Here is a 22,946-nt window from a genome sequence, read left to right as displayed (position 1 = left end):
TTACATTGTGAGAAATACACTCAGGAGACTGGTGCAAAAGCCAAGTCAGTTTAGTTGTTCAGCTCTGGCACCAGAGTTTTCACAGGAGGCCAATGCGCCAGCTTCTTGCAAGAGAGTGTTTGTTCTTGACAAGTTGAGAAATCAATGGGGTCCTTCTGAGGTGGTCAGTTTTCCTTGGGCATTGGGCATATGAATGGGACAACTGGCCTCACTGTCCCTCGAAAGTTTCTCCATTGTCCTATTCCTGTCATGGCCCATTCCTCTTGGGCCCTTACAAAATGTATTAGCTTAATGCTTCCTTTGGAAGATGGTTTTGTCTAAAAGCATCTTCCTCCGAAAGGCACTTAATAGAATCTCAAACTTGGCTTAATAGAGTTATTTCACTGAAGGGTTTTCTCCAGGAAGAGGATTCAGTACTGGTCTTTATTTACCTGCTGGTAAGAGGAAGCAAACCCTCTCATGTTTAGACTTGTATAGGAGAATTAAGGGAACCAAATGAGCTGCTAGGAAATTACCTTTTTTCCTTTTGAGTAAAGCAGTTGTTGGATCTTCTTGCAATATGTGCTCAAGGAAGTATTCTGCATATTGTTCTAGGGAATTTCCTTTTACCTAGAGTCAGAGAGAGTCTCCTCGGCCCTCCCCTCACAGCTAGAGTTATCCAATAACACGTGTAAGGAACAACCTACATTTTTAGGGAAGAAAATGTGCATTATATCCACATCTTTATGGAGCATCAAATTCTTATACACCTCTCCAGACCCTTCTTGGTATTGTAAGGATCTCTGTCTTCCACAAAACATTCTTCTGAGGGGCTTCTTTTATCCTTTGAATGACATAGCAGTGATGACTGAGATTGCAACTTTTTGGGGCCAGAAGGCCAGAGCATCTAATTTTGGGAGATTTGCAAACAATCTTCCTGTGTCTGCTCTTGTTACAATGAAGTCGGGTTGCCCAAGTTTTCACTTAGTCTCTGGCAGCTGGACTTCAATAGATGAAGGCTGAGAGAGGTGTTCAGAACCAAACGTCCTAGTTTTTAATAAACTGCCTCAAATTGTTTTTAATTAATTAATTAATTTAATTAAATTAATTATTAATTAATGTAATTAATTTAATTAAATACAATGTGGCAGCATATCTGCAATCTGCCTTTAATTTGGCAATTTTGAAATTTTGAAATATCCTCCAGGAAATTAGACAGCATCTTCAGCTGCTTTGAAAGAAGAAGTGGTACTTCTCATTCATAAGTTTGGACTCCTGAGATGAAAAATCAGTTGAATTATTACCATTAAAAAGTACCTCATTAGGGCAATTCCAACTAGGTCATGGAATTTAAGTAACCTATGTCTAAACACACAGTTTCTTTCCAAGTAACACTTAGGTTCCAAATTATTTTAGATCATTTTGGGCTTTGTTTTTACTGCTCCCGCCAAAAAAAGTGTGTTTACCACCAGATAACTAATTCATGTTAGCTGTCCCAGTGTAAAACCCGAAGGAGGACAAAGCGCTGTTGCTTTTTACTGCAGGGTAGCTAGGCAAGGTGAACCGTAGGTGTGAGCATGTTGTTGACTTTGCCTAGGTACTGTGCAGTAAAAACAACAGTGCATTGTCTCCAGTAGCGTTTTACACAGGGATAGTTAACAAGTGTTAGTTATCCTGCTGTAACTAAAACCCACCCTTCTTGCAGTGAAGATGCAGCCTTGGAGAACAGTTTGAGCTGGTGGCACTTTATCTATTGTCCTGACCCGTTTGCAGTAGTGGTTTCTGTATGTGTGAATGTCAAGGTCTCGAGAAGAAAACACCCGGAGCTTTTCTGAGAATTTAAGTTCTTGCTCACTGAAACGTCTAAGTACTTTTTGTCCCAACACTATCATTGTGAAGTTTCCCTGTCTCATAAAAATACAGTTCTCATGTAGGATTTTTTTTCCTTTTAAGGATTGAAGGTTTAGCAAGCTGTCTAGTAGCGTGAAAACTCTCTTATTAGCTTTGCAGTGACCTAATGTTATAAATGATTTGCATGTGACAGGGACTCTCACACTGTAAAGGGCCAAATTAAGAATGGGTGTAAGCAGATGCAACTCCACTGACAGGAAAGAGGATGCAACTCAATTGACCAGAGCAGAATTAAGGTGCGTGTTGTGCATTTCTCTCTCCTTGTGGTGTTTCGTAGTATCTGGTTTTTATAACAGTGTGGTCAATCAGAACTTCAGCATATACCAGGTAGACTTCATTTTGTGAAACCTGGCTTGAAGCTCATGTCACATTCAAAATATTGTCTAAAATGTATATCCAGACACTAGCAGGGGTTTTATTGTAGCTATCCAAATTGTAAATGATATTATTACTGGGGTATAGTGCAGCTCTGATCAACAGTAGCTTCTTTTCCTGAAATCTTCGTTTTGTGACACATCTGTGTCTTTCTGAATTTCTTGATTATTCATCCTATCTAATATGTTATGCCTTTTCAGTTTGGGTATATTGAGATCATATAGGAAACAAGATAGGTGCTTAATGGATGAAAACATGGTGATGCTGCATGTCTGACCATTGTACACAGCCAACTCAAATTGTGTTTGACTGATGGATGTAGCTATTTTTTATACATTTTGTTTTCAAAAAGGAATGCAGAAGATTTAACAATTGGGTTAACATACATGGAGTTAAGATAAGGCAAGAAAATAATTTTATTTTTAACTCCTAATGCAAACTGGAAGAAAAAAATATCAAACAAAGGTCCTCAGAGGATTGAGGTTGCTCCTAATTTGACCAGAGGTCTTTGAAAGAAACCACTGACTCAAATAAGATTGTGGGAGTATACATGAGGGCATAATTTGATCTTCCATTTCCTCATTATTTCTATTCTGTGAAGATTCACTAAGGGAAAGTCATGCCTGACCAACCTGATTGCTTTCTATGATGAGGTGACTGGCTCTGTGGATGTAGGGAAGGCGGTGGATGTGATATACCTTGACTTTAGCAAAGCTTTTGATACTGTCTCACACAGTATTCTTATCAGCAAGTTGAAGTATGGGTTGGATGAATGGACTATAAAATGGATAGAGAACTGGCTAGAGCATAGGGCTCAACGAGTAGTGATCAATGGCTCCATGTCTAGCTGGCAACCGGTCACAAGCGGAGTTCCCCAGGGGTCGGTCCTGGGGCCGGTTTTGTTCAACATCTTTATTAATGATCTGGAGGATGGGGTAGATTGCACCCTCAGCAAGTTTGCGGACGACACTAAGCTGGGGGGAGTGGTAGATACGTTGGAGGGCAGGGATAGGATACAGAGTGACCTAGACAAACTGGAGGATTGGGCCAAAAGAAATCTAATGAGGTTCAACAAGGACAAGTGCAGAGTCCTCCACTTAGGAAGGAAGAATCCCATGCACAGCTATAGACTGGGGACCGATGAGCTGGGCAGCAGCTCTGCAGAAAAGGACCTGGGGGTAACAGTGGATAAAAAGCTGGATATGAGTCAGCAGTGTGCCCTGGTTGTCAAGAAGGCTAATGGCATATTGGGCTGCATTAGGAGGGGCATTGCCAGCAGGTCACGGGAAGTGATTATTCCCCTCTATTCGGCATTGGTGAGGCCGCATTTAGAATATTGTGTCCAGTTTTGGGCCCCCCACTACAAAAAGGATGTGGACAAGTTAGAGAGAGTGCAGCGGAGGGCAACCAAAATGATTAGGGGGCTGGAGCACAGGACTTATGAGGAGAGGCTGAGGGAACTGGGCTTGTTTAGTCTGCAAAAGAGAAGAGTGAGGGGGATTTGATAGCGGCCTTTAACTACCTGAAAGGGGGTTCCAGGGAGGATGGGGCTAGGCTGTTCTCGGTGGTGGCAGATGACAGAACAAGGAGCAACGGTCTCAAGTTGCAGGGCGGGAGGTCTAGGTTGGACATTAGGAAAAAGTTTTTTACTAGGAGGGTGGTGAAGCACTGGAATGGGTTACCTAGGGAGGTGGTGGAATCTCCATCCTTAGAGGTTTTTAAGCTGAGGCTTGACAAAGCCCTGGTTGGGATGATATAGCAGAGGTTAGTCCTGCTTTGAGCAGGGGGTTGGACTAGATGACCTCCTGAGGTCCCTTCCAACTCTAATATTCTATGATTCTATGATTCTAAGACACACCCTCTTTATAGTACCCTTCAGGCTTCCATTTCTCAAACACGTCAGCTTTTCCATTGCTAGAAGATCCTTATTCAATGGGTCACTTAATCTTGGTTGTCTTGGATGATTAAATGCAGATATTGGGTTTTTTAAAAAAAAAATCAATTTAAGAAAATAAGATCAGAAGCCACACAGGCATGGGCTAAATAAAGCATTTCATTAGTAATCTAATCGACAGTAGGAGAAGGTTCTGCAGCTGTAAATATTGGCATCTTTTAAAATCTAGATTTCTGTGTGAGGAAAAAACGCGTACCCTACGGTGTTACTCATTAGATTTCAGGTTCTATTTCTTGAAGATTTTGTAATGTCTATAATTAATTGCTGGTGAATCACATTGCTGTAGTATTTTGTAGTTTATTTCTGGGAGGTTAAGATTCAACAGACCAAAAAAAAAAAAATAGACCAATGCTCAGGCCTCTTGCACTTTGTTAGAGGAGAAGTTTGCTCAAAAGCATGAATCGAATCCTCACTAAAACACTTTGTTCATGCTCATCTGTTTTGGCCAAACACAGAGTCTCCAAGGAAATTTTGTCAAGTTGTGGCAGGTTTAGCAGCGGTTGCATCTGAAATAAACTGTACAACCCTAGGGTGGCTCTATATCAACTTCACTTTGGCAATAAATAAAATTTAAAGTGAACAAAATGAAAACTGTGTGTCTGCCGTCTGTTTGCTAGGTCTAAAGAAGCTTCTGATCTTCTGCATGTTGGAAAACTCAGACAATTGCAGCACTCGTTTTTAAAAGTGGTGATACTCAAATTGAGCTGGAAGTTCAGTGTGTGGTCTGCATGACCTTTTCAGTTGTGGTTGTTCATGTACATATTCTTAACTTGTAGAAGCACTGCTGACTCCATCTCAGAACATAATAGATGGGTCGTCAACCCTAGAGGCTCAATTTTGAGGTCAATACTTTAGGCGTAACAATTAATTTTGGATTTTGAAGCACCAAAACTACAGACTGAAAAAAATAAATGAGCCCCTCAAAACTATTGTGCTCAACTTCCATTGTTACCAAGCTTTAGGATCCTATGACAGCACAGAAGTCTCCTTCTCTGTATTTTGCTACACGTTTAAACCAAACCAAACCATGGAAGTGTAATATATCTATTTGCTGGTTGTTCTCTCTACATGTACAAGTGTGGAAAAGAGAGAGAGAATGGGAGACTTCAGCCTGAAGCTTTAAAGCTACAAGAACTTGGATATCTGTTCGCTCAAGTTTTTTTCCATTTGGAAAATCAGAATGTCTCTTCTTCAGATGAAACAGCCCTATCATTTAAGAAAAGGTTGCACTCTGTGTAGACCAAACAAACGTAGACAATGGTATATTTTATTTTAATTTTTTTCCCCACCATCTGCATGACGAGAGAAGCTGTGTTAACTTGGTCACAATGCATGAATATTTTAGAGGTCTTGCTTGATGGATTCCTTGCCTGGATTGTTGTTTTGTGGTTTTTGTTCTGTTTGCTTAAAACTTTGTTTTGGTAGCTCAGAAGCTTTCTGTTCTTCTTTTGATTTTTGCTGATTTGGTAATAAAAATAAATAACTAAATCTTGCTGTCATAGTATCTAGAAATAAAAGAGCTTGTGGGTTGACTAAAAATTAGAATGTAGAAGGCGATGTTGCTGTTTGTACCTACAGAAAGTGTCGCCTTTGCTGCCTGTTCATGATGAACAATTGTGCAAATCTTGCTTTGTCTCCTTTATTTGGTGCGTATCTTGACAGAGTATTAGCAGCTGCACTGAAAATGTGCTCTTTTTTTGCGGGCTGATAGATGGGTCACTCTGGGTTCCATGTCCTTTGCAGACAAGGAAGAAAATAACGCATCATATTTCAGTTTCTTTGGATATCTTAGCTCACACTACAGGTTTCTGTTTTTTCCTTTACAATGCTTGAATGTTAAAGAAAAATGTGTAAATAGTTCGGCAAGCTGCCTCACAAAATAAGTCCCATTATGATTTCAATACATGCTTGTTGAAAACATCAAATTGAAGGCCATTCAGCTGTACCTGAGGATGTTTGTTCCTTTCAGCTGCTGTGAGATTAACCTCTTCTATGACTCAGAGCTGCTTTTGTGGGAGAAGTCCTAGTGACATTAAAGCTAGAACCCATTAGAAAGGCTCTTTCATCATTTTTTAAAATCCGTAGTTTTTTACTGATCTCATAACCCTTTAATTTGCTTTGTAGCAGAACAAGGAGACTGTTGGTTTGAGTTTGTCTAGACAACAGCTAGCATCTTTGAGAATAACTTCGGAAAGTGTCATAATATTAAAGAATTGTACCTATATCTATATATCTTATTTTATCTAATCTGTATAATCTATATATTTAGATCTATATCTATATGGTCTTATAGTGCTCTGGTGAAGCTGTTCAGTTTATCTGGTTCAGAACCTCAATTTTTCTTCCTTCAGGTTTTTATTTTGTAAACCGGTCAAAAAGTTTCCAAAAGACACTGAGTCGAAAGCCTTTTGTTATAGTCTTTCTAAAGTGGCCAAAGTTTTAAGGAAAGAGATTTTGTTTTTCTTCTCTTCCACACAATGGAGCTTTCAGAGAACCTCTTTTAAAAGGAATAGCCACAGCCTTTGTGTTGAAGGGTGTGTCTGTTGGCAAAGTTTGCTGAGGCAGACAGGCTGGCTGGTGATTAACAAAGGTCATTAGACTTTGGAGTCTGCGAGCAGAGTCAGATGGTATGTCTTCTGTGCACAGAAGGACGACTCCCAAAAGGGGTTCCTTCCCCCCCCTCCCATACAGCCCCCTGTTTAAGAGATTGTGCTGTGTGCTGCTTCAGTCTGTAGGACAGTTTGGACAAGTGTCTTGCTTCAGTAATACTGTTGTGCTGGAACTAATCAACACATTTATCATTCATGGGATAAAAGAACCTTCAGAGATCTTTGCAAATGATCTGTTAGGGAGAAAAGGTACTGTTTTGGCAGTGCATGGGAACAGCTAATTCTCTGTAGAAAAAGGCAAATCATAAGAAGGCAAGTAATGTTCTTATGATGCTGCTTTTTCTAGCATCACCCTGGCAAAAAAAAAATCTTGTGTGCTTGAGATGAAGCTCAGATAAGTGAGGCCATGTTGTGCACAAACTAGAAGCTCTGAGTGCATGAGTTGTCTGAGCTAAAATGGCTGCTTCTAAAGCTCAGAGGACTAGGGCAGCTTAGTGAGTCTTAAAGCTTCAGTGACGCAGGAGCTCATATCTCTTGAAAGTGTGATAAACACATTCAGCAGAGCTGTGGCTTGTTTGGCTGAGATGAAAGGACTAAGCTTGGGGGGATGGGCAGTGAAAACTGGATGATCTGCTTTTCTGTGAAGTGCTCTAAATGCAGGAGACGTCTGCTCCATGGAAAAATTTTGTTTTCAGGTCTAATGGATTGTGCTAAAGGAGACGTGGGGTGGGGCTTCACTGCCTGCTGTAATTTGATCCAGAGCAGAGATAGCAACCTCTTCCACACTGTTTGGTCTGGGACTTGCACATAAAAACTTGAGTATCTTCAGCACTGTAATTTGGCCAGCTGAAAAGAAGCTGGTGCAGTGTTCATTTTCTTTATGGGGGACTAAGGAGAAAAAGGACAAAATGCAATGTGCAAAGTAGTGTAGGTAAACATCTGGAGTGTCTGTGAGCTCAGTCTGTCCAGAATGTGACTTGCCAGAAGTTTATTTTAGCAGGCTATCAAGAGGAACATTCTTTTATGTAAAATCCTGATGCAGTGCCCTCTCTTATTACATTGACATAATATTATTGGACTTTGATCTTGCTGTAGAAGTAATTTTATATTCCACAATAAATGAATGGAATTTTCATCATAAAATATTTTGGCTGCCGTTCCCTCTGTCGGACCTCTGGAAGTCCTAGGTTAATGTAGCCCAGTGGAGCATGTGGGAAACTTAAAGAAGTAATTCATTCATTAAGATAATAAGTTGCTACTGTGCCCAAGAAACGTCTGAAGTAGGAGGACCTTTGCCTTTTTCCTATGTTTATATGTTCTTTCTTCTACAGCAGTCCATAAATATTGAGCCCAGCGACAAATTCTTCCCCAGAATTATGTCACACTGCATTAACTGGTCATGTACCGAACTACGGAACTTGACTTTACCCAGATCAGTTTAGTGCGTTGCATATCAAATGACGGTGTGTGGAGGAACCTGGGAAGTCTTGAAGCTTTGGGGAGTCACCTTTTTTATTCATACGTCCACTGTGCTGTTGCAATGTTTCTATTAAAGGAGAGCAGAAATTCTTTCTCCTCCTTCCCACCGCCCCAGTCCTACACCATCAAACACCTGATTCCAGAGACAGGGTACAACTCTAGGCAGAATTATGGGAATTCTATGCTTCATGGAATTGTTAAGGGGATGTGCAACCATTTATCAAAAATCAGTGTTTCCAGATCTCTCTCGGTCAGAATGTTTCTCTCCCCCCCCCACACCCCTGCCAGGGTCAAAGCTGACGAGATGTGTTTTCTATTACTTTTAAACAAGTTTCCAGTGGAGGCTTTTTTGTCGTTGGCAGTGAAGTAGTCAGTAGTTGTCTAATCTACAGGAAGGTTAGCCTTGGTCAAAAAAGAGGAAGAAATGCTGTTTTCTAAAAGTAAATGTCAGGGCATGAATGGTTGGGAGTCGTTCATCTCACGTGTGCTCCCCTGTCTTTATTTGAGATAAGACAGTCAGTGTAACAACAAACCCATATAGGAAGAACCGGAATAAGGGAGAAACCAAGAAGGCAAGGTCCACTGAGCCTACATCCATTTGTCAGAAGGCTTGAATATTTGTAGAGCCCAGCTCAGCAAGTCACGAGCTACTTTGGTAGGACTTTCCGTTAACTTGCATTTCCTTGATGCCTTTCAAGATATTAAGCAAAATTTGAGTTTTTGCTTCTGTAACTTTAACGTTTCTGGAGGTCACTGCATCTTACGCTGAGAAGCTTGGTTTTATATATTAGTCACAGTTCACTGAATGGTGTTTCTGTAACAAGTGCCTCTTCCCCATTCCTTTTCTTTCAGAATTTCCTGATGTAAAAGTATTATCCAGGACCATGGAGGTGCTGCAGTGTGATGGGTGTGACTTTCGAGCTCCATCCTACGAAGACCTTAAAGCTCACATTCAAGATGTTCACACTGCTTTTTTGCAGCCAACAGATGTTTCTGAGGAAAGTCCTAGCCAGCCAAGGTCTGGTTCCATGAATGCTAGCAACCAGACAGAGGTCGAATTTTCTTCCGTAAAGGATGAATTTGCAATTGCGGATGAAATTGCAGGTAATCGTAAACCTCTCTTTCTTGCTGCCTCTCTCAGCATATTTTAATTTGTAATGTTCATGTCATTTTAAAAATCCATTCATTTTATTGACATGACAGTGAAGTGAGTATTGTCCAGTTACGGCCCTCTCTGTTCTGGTAAATCCCCAACCCATTTCAGTGGTCACATAAAAGCAGTTATCTTCTTACTAGTCTTCAGGTCTTAATTCATACCCCCTTTTTTATCATCAAGGATTTTGGAAGTGGTTTCATTTGTGAATTTTTGAAACTAGTGTATTTCTTTAAAGAGACTTTATTTTAGAAGTAATACACATTCCATATTATGTCCCGTATATTATAGTTTTGTAGTAGATACCGAACAGTAAGTATCATAAATGAGACAGTCCCGTGTCCTGCATGCATTGGAATGCTAATGTACCCAATGGGAAGTGATTTTTATTTAATATTGTATTTTATCACTGAATAGCAGGTGGGGAAGAAATTGTATGTATTTATTTCTTGGGTATTGTTTTGTTTTTTTTTAGGGCAAAATGCATCTCAGATGGGGACCGGAAGTTATTATAGCCATAGCCAGAGTTTTTATAGCCAGCACATGGCCCCAAATCCTAAACCAACCAATAAGTTTTTCCAGTGCAAATTCTGCGTGCGTTACTTCAGATCCAAAAACCTTCTCATTGAACATACCCGGAAGGTGCATGGAGCACAAGCCGGAGGGAGCTCGGTGGGGCCGCCTGCTGCTGGATCTTTAAATTACAACATCATGATGCACGAAGGGTTTGGCAAGGTTTTCTCTTGTCAGTTCTGCACCTACAAATCACCGAGGCGTGCAAGGATTATTAAGCATCAGAAAATGTATCACAAAAATAACCTAAAGGAGAGTTCGACTCCCCCTGCTGCCGCAGCTGCCATATCTGAATCTACATCTGCATCTGCATCCGTGCCGGTGCAGGAATCCTGCAAGGAGTTGCCCGCTGAAGTAGTGGAGCGTAGCATTCTGGAATCCATGGTCAAGCCTTTAACAAAGTCCAGGGGCAACTTTTGCTGCGAATGGTGTAGCTATCAGACCCCTCGAAGGGAACGCTGGTGTGACCACATGATGAAGAAGCATCGCAGCATGGTAAAAATACTGTCAAGCCTGAGACAACAACAGGATGGAACCGGTTTGCCGGATGTGCAGAACAAGAATGCGCCGAACCCTGCCCCAAACTCCAACTATATTTCTATGAACGCTACAGGGCGTGATATGGCGAATGCCAATGTCTCGAACTTCAGAGGCTCTATAGGTAATTCCATTATCAGACCCAATTCTTCTACATCCTCAAAGTTTTCTTCTGTGTCTTATCCTCAAATGAAGCCTAAGTCACCTCACAACTCTGCCATGGTTAATTTGTCTGACAGATCCCGCTACGGAATTGCTGACATGACAAATTCTTCTGCTGACCTGGAAACTAACAGTATGCTAAATGATTCTAGCTCTGATGAAGAGTTAAATGAAATAGACAGTGAGAATGGCTTGAACTCCATAGATCACCAGACCTCAGGAATATCTGCAGAGCAGCTGATGGGATCTGATGGCAACAAATTATTGGAAACGAAGGGCATACCCTTTAGAAGATACATGAACAGGTTCCAATGTCCTTTTTGCCCTTTCCTCACTATGCACCGCCGAAGTATCTCCCGCCATATTGAAAACATCCACCTGTCTGGGAAGACGGCTGTATACAAATGCGATGAATGTCCTTTCACCTGTAAGAGTTCATTAAAACTTGGCGCTCATAAACAGTGTCACGCAGGCACAACGTCAGATTGGGATACTGTGAATTCCCAGAGTGAAAGCATAGCCTCCTCTTTGAATGAAAGCACAGTGTCTTATGAAAGTGGAAATATAAATGGCAGGAAGTCGGGGGGAATGATGGAATCCGTACAGCAGCAACAGCAGCAGTCTCCGCAACCCCACTCGCAACATCCCTATAAATGTACCCTGTGCAACTATTCCACAACTACTTTGAAAGGTCTCCGAGTTCATCAACAGCACAAGCATTCTTTTTGTGACAACTTGCCAAAATACGAGGGACCATCATCCAATGCTCCACAAGAGAGCGAGGCGGATGCACACACTGCTTCCAGCACGGTGAAGAAAAGTCAGACCTCAATTCTTGGGTTATCATCTAAGAATAACTTTGTAGCTAAGGCCTCTCGAAAACTGACAAATGACTTTCCCCTGGATCTATCACCTGTGAAGAAGAGAACTAGAATTGATGAAATAGCGAGCAACCTACAGAGCAAAATTAACCAAAACAAGCAACAAGAAGATGCCGTGATTAATGTAGAGGATGATGAAGAGGAGGAGGAAGACAATGAAGTGGAGATAGAAGTGGAATTGGACAAGGAAGAAGAACAAACAGAGCCATTGATGGAGGTGTCTAGTTCCTATGCACCCCAGCAAATGTGGGGAAGAGATACCAACGATTCTCAGAAGGAGGCTAATTTCAGAAACATGCCGCATGATTATAATTCCACCAATGGGGCAGAAATTGAGCTAACTTTATCTGAAGATGAGGAAGATTATTATGTCAACATGAAGGATCATCAAGGGCCTAATGCATCTATTCTGGGCAGCCACTCGAGTATGTATGGATCTGATCAAAACAATGAAAATGTGGAGTTTAATGATTCTGGACGACTTTATTATTGCAAACACTGTGACTTCAGCAACAAATCCGCCAGGAGTGTTAGCACCCACTACCAACGGATGCACCCTTACATTAAGTTTAGCTTTAGGTATATCTTGGACCCTAACGATCACAGCGCTGTGTACAGATGCCTTGAATGTTACATTGACTACACCAACTTTGAAGACCTGCAGCAGCATTATGGTGAGCATCATCCTGAAGCTATGAATGTGCTCAACTTTGATCATTCCGATCTGATCTACCGCTGTCGCTTCTGCTCTTACACTAGCCCGAATGTTAGAAGCTTGATGCCTCACTATCAAAGAATGCACCCAACTGTTAAAATCAACAATGCAATGATATTTTCAAGCTACGTCGTTGAGCAGCAAGAAGGGTTAAATGCAGAGTCGCAAACACTAAGAGAGATCTTGAATTCTGCTCCCAAGACCATGGCAACGTCCACCCCGGTGGCCCGTGGGGCTGGCATGCCGGCTGCTGCCTTTAACAAAAATGCTTCAAAGAGTTTTAGTCCAGAATGTGAAAATCAAAAAGAGCCTTCAGTTAATAGCGTTGTGGTGTATGACTGTGATGTCTGTTCATTTGCAAGCCCTAACATGCATTCTGTTCTGGTGCATTATCAGAAAAAACACCCGGAAGAAAAGGCTTCCTATTTCAGGATTCAGAAGACCATGCGGGTGGTGTCTGTCGATAGGGGCTCTGCCCTGGCTCAACTGTCTTTTGAGCTGGGAACTCCCATCTCCCCTAAACTGTCCAACATGGCTTCACAACCACCACCTCCCCCTCCGCCGCCACCAGATCTCACCACTGAACTCTACTACTGCAAGCACTGTTCATATAGCAACCGCTCGGTGGTGGGAGTCCTCGTACACTATCAGAAAAGGCATCCGGAAATAAAGGTCACAGCAAAATACATTAGGCAGACGCCCCCCACGGCAGCCATGATGAGGGGTGGTGAGATGCCTCCTGGCATTCAGAGGCCACCGGTGTCTATGCAGCAGCTGAACAGGGGCAGCTCCGAGAGCTCTGTAGCTCCCCTCGAGAACGAAATGTTCTTTTGTCAGCACTGTGATTACGGCAATCGGACAGTTAAAGGCGTGCTCATCCATTATCAAAAGAAGCATCGTGACTTCAAAGCCAACGCAGATGTGATTCGACAGCACACCGCCACAATTAGGAGCCTTTGCGATCGTGGCCAGAAAAAACTGTCCAGCAACATGCCTGTGTCCGCCTCCAATACAGAGCGTGACAAGGCTAAACTGAGAGCTCTCAAATGCAGGCAGTGTTCCTACACGTCGCCTTATTTTTACGCACTGAGAAAGCATATTAAGAAAGACCACCCAAGCCTGAAGGCCACGGTGACATCAATTTTGCGATGGGCATTTTTGGATGGCTTAATAGAAGCTGGTTATCACTGTGAATGGTGTATTTATTCACATACGGAGCCTAGCGGTTTGCTTGTGCATTACCAAAGGAGACATCCTGAGCATTATGTTGACTATACATACATGGCCACTAAACTCTGGGCAGGTCCAGATCCTTCCCCTCCAGCCCTGATGATGCCATCGGAGGCAAAAACTTACAAATGCAGAGACTGCATTTTTGAAGCATCTTCCATTTGGGATATTACTAATCACTATCAGGCTTTTCATCCTTGGGCCATGAATGGTGATGAGTCTGTGTTGCTGGATATCATCAAGGAGAAAGATGCTGCTGAGAAAGCTGGCCCACTGTCTGATGAAGTTGGGAGTAGGATTAATTCTGAAGACCAGGTAAACCCATCACAGCTGGACCAGGATGTCGATTGTGCGGAAGCCTCCAGCCTTCACCAGGAAAAAAATGTCCAGCTGGCCTCCGCAAACCCTGCGATATCCTCCACGCCGTATCAGTGCACGGTATGCCAGTCCGAATACAACAACTTGCACGGCCTCCTGACGCATTACGGCAAAAAACATCCTGGCATGAAAGTGAAAGCGGCAGATTTTGCACAGGACATAGACATTAACCCGGGAGCTGTGTACAAATGTAGGCATTGCCCATACATTAATACGCGCATCCATGGCGTCCTTACACACTACCAGAAACGGCACCCTTCAATAAAGGTCACCGCTGAAGATTTTGTGCACGACGTGGAACAGTCGAATGACATGGCCCAGAATGACGTGGAAGAAACCAGTAGGATTTTCAAGCAAGGTTATGGTGCTTACAGATGCAAATTATGCCCTTACACCCATGGCACTTTGGAAAAGCTTAAAATTCACTATGAAAAATACCACAACCAACCCGAATTTGATGTGTTTGCGCAGTCGCCGCCGAAGGTGTCTGCGACTGTGGAGCCGGAGAGTGCTCCCGAAATAAAGGCTTCTCCAGAAATGGCCGCGGAGGACGTCGAAGTCTCCGTGCCAGCGTCTCATTTCGCCAGCTCCCACCTGGTGTCGCACACTGTGTTCCGCTGCCAGCTGTGCAAGTATTTCTGCTCCACCCGGAAGGGGATAGCCAGGCACTACCGCATCAAACACAACAACGTCCGGGCGCAGCCGGAAGGCAAGAACAACCTCTTCAAATGTGCTTTGTGCTCCTACACCAACCCCATCCGCAAAGGGCTCGCCGCACACTACCAGAAACGGCATGACATTGACGCTTATTACACTCATTGCCTGGCAGCCTCCCGGACGGTAAGTGACAAGCCCAGCAAAGTAATCATTCCGTCTCCTCCCAAAGACAACTCGCCTCAGCTGAGTGAGGAGCTGCGGAGGGCGGTGGAGAAGAAAAAGTGCTCACTTTGTTCCTTCCAGTCCTTTAGCAAAAAAGGCATCGTGTCCCACTACATGAAGCGTCACCCTGGTGTTTTCCCTAAGAAGCAGCACGCGAGCAAGCTGGGTGGCTACTTTACGGCGGTGTATGCCGACGAGCATGAAAAGCAGACCCTGGGAGAGGAGAGAAATGATTTTGAGAAGCCGGAGGTGGAGACTGAGGCTCAGGAAATCGAGTGGCTTCCTTTCAGGTGCATAAAATGTTTCAAGCTGTCCTTCAGCACGGCGGAGCTGCTGTGCATGCATTACACGGACCACCACAGCAAGGATTTGAAGAGAGACTTTACCATACTGGGGTGGGGCACCCGCTCTCAGAACTCCTCCTACCAGTGCAGGCACTGTGATAGCAAACTGCACAGCATGGCAGAGCTGTCCTCACACTTGACTAGTCACAACGAGGAATTCCAGAAGCGTGCCAAACGCCAAGAGAGGAGGAAACAGCTTTTGAGCAAGCAGAAATATGCAGATGGTGCTTTTGCAGATTTCAAACAAGAGAGGGTAAGTGTGTGTGTGTGTGTGTGTGTGTGTGCGTTCGTTCTCGCAAACCTGCTTCTTCCTCCCCCACCCCCCGAGGCCTCGCATTATTAGTGCCCACATGCATGTGCTCTTGAGCAGCAAAACAGATCCAGGCAAGCTAGTCACTGGGTTGTGCCAATGAGCTCTATCAGTCAATTAGACATTCGAGCTTGATTACGTCGTCTTCTCCCCCACCACCCATTCTGCACCCCTTTCTAGAGCCCCGTATTTCCTCCTAACAGTAGGTTCCGCCCTTAATTATGTGGCTTTCTATTACAAGGCTACTAGCCTCCGTCTCTTTCCTAGTCCCCTTGGTCATCATTCCTTGTTATAACACAAATGTCCGTCTGAAAAATAGCCTACTCAATAAGGCATGGTATCAGCATAATGGTGGTAATATATCTGACAAGGGGTCTGTGAATATCAATGGGCGTCTTTCCAGTGACTTCAGGCTTTGAATCAGGCCCCGTGTGAACTTTGGATCAATTTTTGCTCTGTTTCACTGGTGTAAATCTGGAATAACTATTTACCATTGTGAAGGAGTGATTCCGTTTATATTGGTGTCACCTAATGGCATAATTTGGCCTCAAAATTAATAATACTCTGTCTATTACTAGGCAGAAATGCAGTGTTCATCCTATGGAAATGGTTTACATGCTTATTTTAAAGACATTAATGAGAGCCAGTTGAAAACCTGAGATTTTGCAAAGCAGCCCAAGGGACATAAACACCTATCCATCTATGTTAACGGATGTGTATGTAAGTCCTTTAGGTTGCTTTGCAAAAACTGTACTTTTTGTTGCAGTTAAGTTAGTTCTGGAAGCAAAGTTTGTGTATATTTTGATTATGCTGTTGTGTTCCAACAGACATTTGGTCACTTGGAAGATGTATCAAAATTTAAGGAGAGGAAAGTTGTTGGATACAAATGCAAATTTTGCGTGGAAGTTCATCCCACTCTTCGAGCCATCTGTAATCACCTTCGCAAGCATGTTCAGTATGGGAATGTCTCTTCTGTGACTGCTACAGTAAAGGTGAGAATTATAAGGTGTTTGTATGAGATTAAGGCCTGATCAAAAAACTTACTTAGTCAATGCGCAGACTCTCTGATTTACTAAAGTTAAGCACATCGTCCGAATCTAATGGACCGTTTTTTCTGTATCGTTTCTGGATTATTTTCATGCTGGATAGATGTTAGTTATAACTTTCTTCTACCTTTGATTTGGGACATGAAGACTATTTTTTCCCCAGAGTGTATCCCATTTCTCTTGCATAAAAGAAATTGTCTTGTCCATGGTAGACAAGTGTAGGCCTCTGAGCAGGAAGCTCTTGTCCAACTATTCTGGGCTACTTTTCTACAGTCTTTGCCTCTTGGGGCAAAATTTACAGAAGAGAAAGCCCGAAGTGTGCATGCACAAATGTACATGAAATTATATGTTGCACACTTGCGCACAGTTACCATGACACAGCAAGCTGGGTATTGGTTTCTGCAAACATCCATTCGGATGGCTAACTAGTCATTTACCTGTGCCAGTGGTCCAATTGAAGAGGCTAATTGTAAAAGTGCTTTATTTTTTATGTGCACATGGACTTTTGCTTTTAGGAAATCTGGTGTGCAGGGGAGGACTGTGGTTACTGCCTCACAGCTGGTTCTTCAGGATATCAACAGAAGGATGTGCATGCAAACATTCAGCTGGAGCTGTGAACGCATTCCTTTTGCTGCAGTGAGAACTCAGAATGGGTTGAGGAGCAGAGGGGATCCCACAGTCCCGTTTCATAACCCCCTACTGCAGAGAAACTAAATCCAGAAGAGTCTGAACAGCTCTACCTGAGAGGGCTTTTATTATTTTGTTGTCATTCCACTGCCCTCCCCTTTTGCTTACGTGAAGCTATAAAAGAGAGTGTTCCTTTTCTCCCAGCCAGCTATCCTTTTCAGGTGTAGCTACTAGGGGCCGTTGCCATCTCTTCGAGCAAATGGAAATTACTTAAGTAGTTGAGCAACAAAACTGAAAACCAAGGCCAAGTGAATGTGGTGCAACGCTCTCTACCGATTTTTAAGTTGCGGATCACAACACAATATGTGCCGTGATGAATAATACTGAGGGACGTGCACAAGTAACTATTTCTGAAGAGGAGTAGTGTTTTCGTAGAGTGCCTGTTGTTTCTATCTTATGAATTTCGTGCTGGTGGAAAGTGTCTGCTCAGCAGCTGTTGAAAGGGAAGGTGTACGTTAGCCCACAGAGCAGGAACGCCAGTAGCACAGGCAAGAACAATGCAAGCTTCCTCCTATGTGTGTCTAACCTGTTCTGGGGGATCCACCTCCAGGGGTTAGAGGTACTTAGTTCTGTTTCGACTCCAATTCCATGGCTTTTGTGCTGGCGCTGCTAATGTTACTTAGGGCCAGGTGTGAGATGTAGCGTTTTTTTTAGGGCAGATTTGAAACTGGGACGACTTCCTGAAGAAAGCCATTGATGATATGGGAATGGTGCAGGGATATCTTCAGAACGTGGATGTAGTGGGGTTCCAGGAGACATTATGAAAAGGGAGTCTTAGATTGTTAAAGTGAACGCTTGGGGAGGACACAACCAAGGCAGAAGGGAGAGAGAATTGATGGCTTTGGGGGGGTATGTGTTTTTTAGCAGGAAGCGGAAGATTCTTCAAACACAACTTTGATGGAGGGTTTTGAGGGAGCAAAAGACCATGGCATGGTGGAATTTACAGAAGCTGAATCTGGAGCATCCTTGGAAGATGAAACCAGGCCTGGGGGCTACCAGTGCAGCCAGTGTGACCGGGTTTTGATGTCTATGCAGGGTCTGCGATCTCATGAGAGAAGTCATTTGGCTCTGGCCATGTTTACCCGAGAAGACAAGTACAGCTGCCAGTATTGCTCCTTTGTCTCTGCTTTCAGGCACAAGTAAGTTTTTGCAATAGAAGTACGGATCAGTGATACTGTTTACATATGTACTGACATTAAAGGGGGTGCTGTACACTTGAAAACTAGACACCTTTACTGCTTAACTGCTTTTTTTTCTAGTTTTCAGGTATTCACATTTTTCTGAATCCCCTTACCAATGTCTCTGGTTATTTTCATATTTAAAAAAAAAAAAAAAGTTGAGTCCCCTTTTTTCGATGAGGGTAGAACACACACAAACAAAAGGGGCAAACTTCCTACACAGAGGAAAAAACTGAAACTGACCTTCTACAAGTGCTGTCAAATTCACGAAATGAACAAGAGAGAAAAGAGGGAAATATTCATAAATAAGGAATCTGGGTGTTACTTGTAGCAATAGGTTTCCGATAGCAGGGCGATTTTGTTTGGTGGAGTTTTGTTGGATTGATTTAGAGAGATTGTCTCTTGAAAGCCGAGCAGTTCTCAAGAGCTGAACTTAAAATAAGAGAACCTTGATTTTTATTGTGCTATGTAAATTGTTCGGTGAAAACATTATCCACACAAGCATGGGGTTCTTTTTTGAATGACTTTCACAACATGCTCCATTTTCTGATGAAACAAATTCGGTGTTGGCAGAAATAAGCAAGCTTCCCAAAAATTATGTACTAAAGATTTCCTTAGACGAGAGAGAGGACAGGTAGTTTCTTAATTGACTTTTTTAACAAAATCCTTGACGTCCTGCCACAAAGCAATGGATTTTGTAGTATTCCACCCACGCCAACGCTCCAACTTCCATGGATAGGCTTAAGAACACGTGCACGCTTCATCTGCCCTCCATGGAGACACCTATTCAGCTAGCGAAGGAGGGGAGACCCACACTGTGCTGTCTGAAACATTTGGGGCATCCTCTGCAGCATCCTAAGTCAGGCCTAAGTGTTTACTGCTCTGCCACCAGATCCAGACCTAGGGAGAGAGCAAGATAGAGAAAATAAATCTTGTGTGCTAGACAGACAACACTTCCACCAGCACCCCAAGCATGTCCAGACAGGATGGATTTACTGATTTACAGGCTCTGAGAGGTAAAAAAGGGGTAGAGCATCCAGCAGGGATTGTGTCTTGGGAGCAGGGAGCCTGTTCTGAGCAGAGGCATTCCCATACTGAATTGGCAGGACTGCACTGGGACAATACAGACTGTGCCACTTTAAAAGTGTAGCAAGAACCACTGCCCTAGTAAAATGGTATAGTAAAATAGTTCCCCCCGCCCTCTCCCTCCTTCCCCTCCCGACACAACTCTAGCATTGAGGTGATCTGTGCTCTTCCCTTGCAAGTGTTGTATTGGCTCTGAGTGCTGGGGTTAAATAGGCTTGGGTCAAGGGGGAGTTCTATAAATTTTGGGTTGATATAAAAATAGGTTGAATCCGGGATTGTGTGACAGTCTACATCATCTCTGTAACTTGGGTAAAATCGGTAATTGGGAGAGAAGAAGTCTGTAGTGCAAATTTAAAAAAAAAAATCTAAAGAAAAACTGATTGGAAAAGAATCTCAGAGATGGGACATACGGTTTATTAGCTTAATTGTATGTGCTCCTGTATGGGCTAGTAGTTGTTATATATGTTATACATCTTTGGAAGGGCAGTCTATTTTCATTGTTTATTTCCTTATCAGGTATTTAAGATGGGGTTTTGTTATCTGAAGTATTGACACAGACGGACGCTCAGCAAATTTTATTCATTTAGCAGATTTGTTCATTTCACTGGCATGGCAATAATTATATTTTCTTATTGAATTTATAACAATTATTTTGCTCTGAAGCGATCCTGTAAATAAGGATGTACGCGCATTTTGTTGCTATCAAGTGTTAATTTGAATATACCAAAGAGTGCAGTTTTTGCCCCACTGGACAGGAATTTTCATAGATCAGACTCTTTTTCTGGTAGTATGGGATGAAAAAGAAAGCAGGAAACTCCGACATTGTGTGTGAAGATCATAGGAGATGCCACTTTAAATGCTGATATTTAGTAAGAATTTGCTAGTTTAAGTAAAATACAAGCAAATTTGAAAATAAAAGTGAAACATGCACCTCCAGGGTGAAACTAGGACAAGAGTCAAAAGTGTTAACATACCATGAGAGGAGGCTGTTGTTGGGTTATGTCTAGTCCAGCCTAAAGTTGATGCTTGCTCTCTTTAGATTTATGGACTCAGGAAGATCAGGTGGTTTAGAGAAGCTTCTAAACTCTGGGGTTCTTAGTCAAACATTATGGTGATCACCTAGTGCTACTGACAGGGGGAAGCCATTCGTCCAAATCAAATGTTTAATTATGGTTTGAGCTGTTCTATAAAGAGTGATTAGAGAGAGTCTGGAGTCTGAAGGTTTCCTACTTTGACTTCCTCTGAAGAAGTTCCTAGCGAAGATGCTCCCTGCTACTCACTCTTCCTTCTTGGGCTCCATGCACTGTCTCCCAAATCTCTCTCTCTCTCTCTCTCTCTCTCTCTAAAACCATCTCTTTGCTCCTGGACTTCCTTGATTGGCTCCTGCACAAGCTCCTGGCATCTTGCCAAGCACAGACTAACCTGTTTCTATTCCCTTTTCCAAAGGAAGGCTTCCTTAATAGAGCAGATTGAAAAATTTCACAATGTTCTGATTGGAGGGTGGAGGGGGTAAACTTTTCACAAAGACTCTTGCCAAAACAAAAATCTCTGGTGATTTGGGATTTTTTGGGTTTTTGGTTTTTTTAACCAGCTCTCTTCCCTAACACCCATCCTGTTTAAACTCTAGATAAGACTGATTTAACACAGATTTCCCCTGGTTATCCTGTATAAGTGGCTTGCATTCTGCCTAATAACACTGGGCTTAGTTCTCCTACTCTTCCTTATGCTAGATAGTACCTTACTTTGTAAATTGCCCTGTGGATTAAGGTGCTACCCAGCATGAAGAAGAGTAGCAGAGTCTGGCCCATTAGGTTTTCAGCTGGCATCTGAAGTAGTAGCTGAAGTTATTTAATGTTGTGTTTCCTTTTTCTGCCTCTCCTTTGCCAAGTTTGGATCGCCATATGCAGACTCACCACGGACACCATAAACCATTCCGTTGCAAACTCTGCCCATTCAAGTCCTCCTATAATAGCCGTCTGAAAACTCATATTCTCAAAGCTCATGCTGGTAAGTCTCTGTCAATTTTACAATGCAGCAGCTATAACAATTTTCTTGCTCTCTTTGTTGGTCAGTGCCACTGTTCTCAGTTAAAGTTTTCATTGCCAAAGATGGCTCAGCGTTGGCTCAGCTCTCCGCTTCTATTAAATTCAGTGGGAGCAGAATTAGGCCAGCACTGAGCTTTTCTGAAAATCCCACCCTTTTTTGTTTCTAAAAGTGTGCTCAGTCATTCTAGTAATGGTGGCAAGATAAGTCGATGCTGAGATGTTGATATTCCGCTGTTTTGATTTGCATTTTGGACTGCCATGTGTTGGCTTCAATGTGAAAACTGAACTGGGAGCCAGATCTTCAGATGGGTTAGACTGGCATAGCTCCATTGACTTAAATGGAGCTTATGCTGAATTTCATGAGTTGAGGAGTGAAGTATTTTAGAGACCTTTGCTTTGCTGTATAAAATATGTATATACAACCAACCTGTTTGTGATAGTTGGGAATTGGGAAAGTGGAGTGGGGAGGGAAAGGATCACAGCAAAATATTGCACCTGTGACTGTCTAAAGCTGAGACACAAAATTGTTCAGAGACTAATGTTGATTTTCTGGCCCCAGACACATGACATTTCTGCATTAAAAAGGTTATCACAGGACTGGGGTCAATATCTACTTACTCCTTTGGCTACTGTTACAGCTTCCTTTTTAAAACAACAAAGCCAATCAAATGCAGATAGTTTTGGTTGACAGTTTAACCTAACAACCACACAGTAATCTAGCTAATTACTAAAACCCACAAGTAGACATCTAGAATGGAGGGCAGGGTGTTAGACATCTGTCAGTAACTGCATCTGAACCTCCAGGATTGCTGATCACGTGGTCACGTCTTGTTCTCATATCAGTTCCTTCTGCAGTGGCCTGTTTTGCAATGGCTCAATTAAAAAAATAAAATTGGTTGTAGTCCACTAACAAGAAGGTGATCTTTCCTGTTTAATTCAAATAGATCAAAACTAATCTTGGACAAAGGGCAGTCAGGAGTCTCCTATAGTTTTGTTGTTGCCCTGCATTCTGTTTTACACTTGGATACCTTATCAACGACCGCATTCATGCTAGGCCCTGTTCTTAGAACTCTCCATATACGGATGGGCACTGTGAATTAGTTTTAACATTTCCAACCTCATGCTGTGTGGTGTTACAACATGGTGTCTTTTGTACATGGTGCCCCTTGCATGCAGCTATTTTAATTTGTTTAGTCCTGATAAGTTTTCATGTGTGGAGGTGCCTGGGTGCTTTTTGTTGGCCGTCCATTTAGAATTAGTCTCTCAGGCTGTTGAATGGTTCGGCTGCTTTGTATTTCCTGTTTGAGCTTGTCAAAGTTTTGTTTCAAAATTAGTAAGCGAGCCATATTTATTCCAAACTCCTCTTCCTGTAAGTTCTTGATTTTGCTATTTATAGGTGCTCTTGAAACCTTGTCTGCTCTCAGAAACTCCTTAC

At 42.6% G+C, this 22,946-nt stretch overlaps 1 protein-coding gene across 8 annotated transcripts in view; it reads left to right on the top strand.

The window, feature by feature from the left end:
* Positions 1 to 22,946, top strand: part of ZNF462 (zinc finger protein 462) — a 103,070-nt gene that overhangs the window by 41,514 nt on the left and 38,610 nt on the right. For 6 of the 8 annotated variants that reach the window (XM_067553282.1, XM_067553275.1, XM_067553278.1 and 3 more), the window contains 5 exons: positions 9,160 to 9,411; positions 9,936 to 15,412; positions 16,297 to 16,461; positions 18,067 to 18,341; positions 21,355 to 21,473. In XM_067553282.1, coding sequence (XP_067409383.1) covers positions 9,192 to 9,411; positions 9,936 to 15,412; positions 16,297 to 16,461; positions 18,067 to 18,341; positions 21,355 to 21,473 — 6,256 coding nt within the window. In that variant the 5' untranslated portion in view covers positions 9,160 to 9,191. The remainder of the gene's footprint in view (positions 1 to 9,159; positions 9,412 to 9,935; positions 15,413 to 16,296; positions 16,462 to 18,066; positions 18,342 to 21,354; positions 21,474 to 22,946) is intronic. The other 2 variants (XM_067553281.1, XM_067553279.1) reach the window with 2 other exon arrangements.

This window comes from Emydura macquarii, unplaced genomic scaffold (assembly GCF_026122565.2).
Source record: "Emydura macquarii macquarii isolate MOO-44397 ecotype Brisbane River unplaced genomic scaffold, CSIRO-AGI_Emac_v2 contig_1451, whole genome shotgun sequence".
In the NCBI taxonomy this organism is placed as follows: Eukaryota; Metazoa; Chordata; order Testudines; family Chelidae; genus Emydura; species Emydura macquarii.
This window is presented reverse-complemented; position numbering and strand designations above follow the sequence as displayed.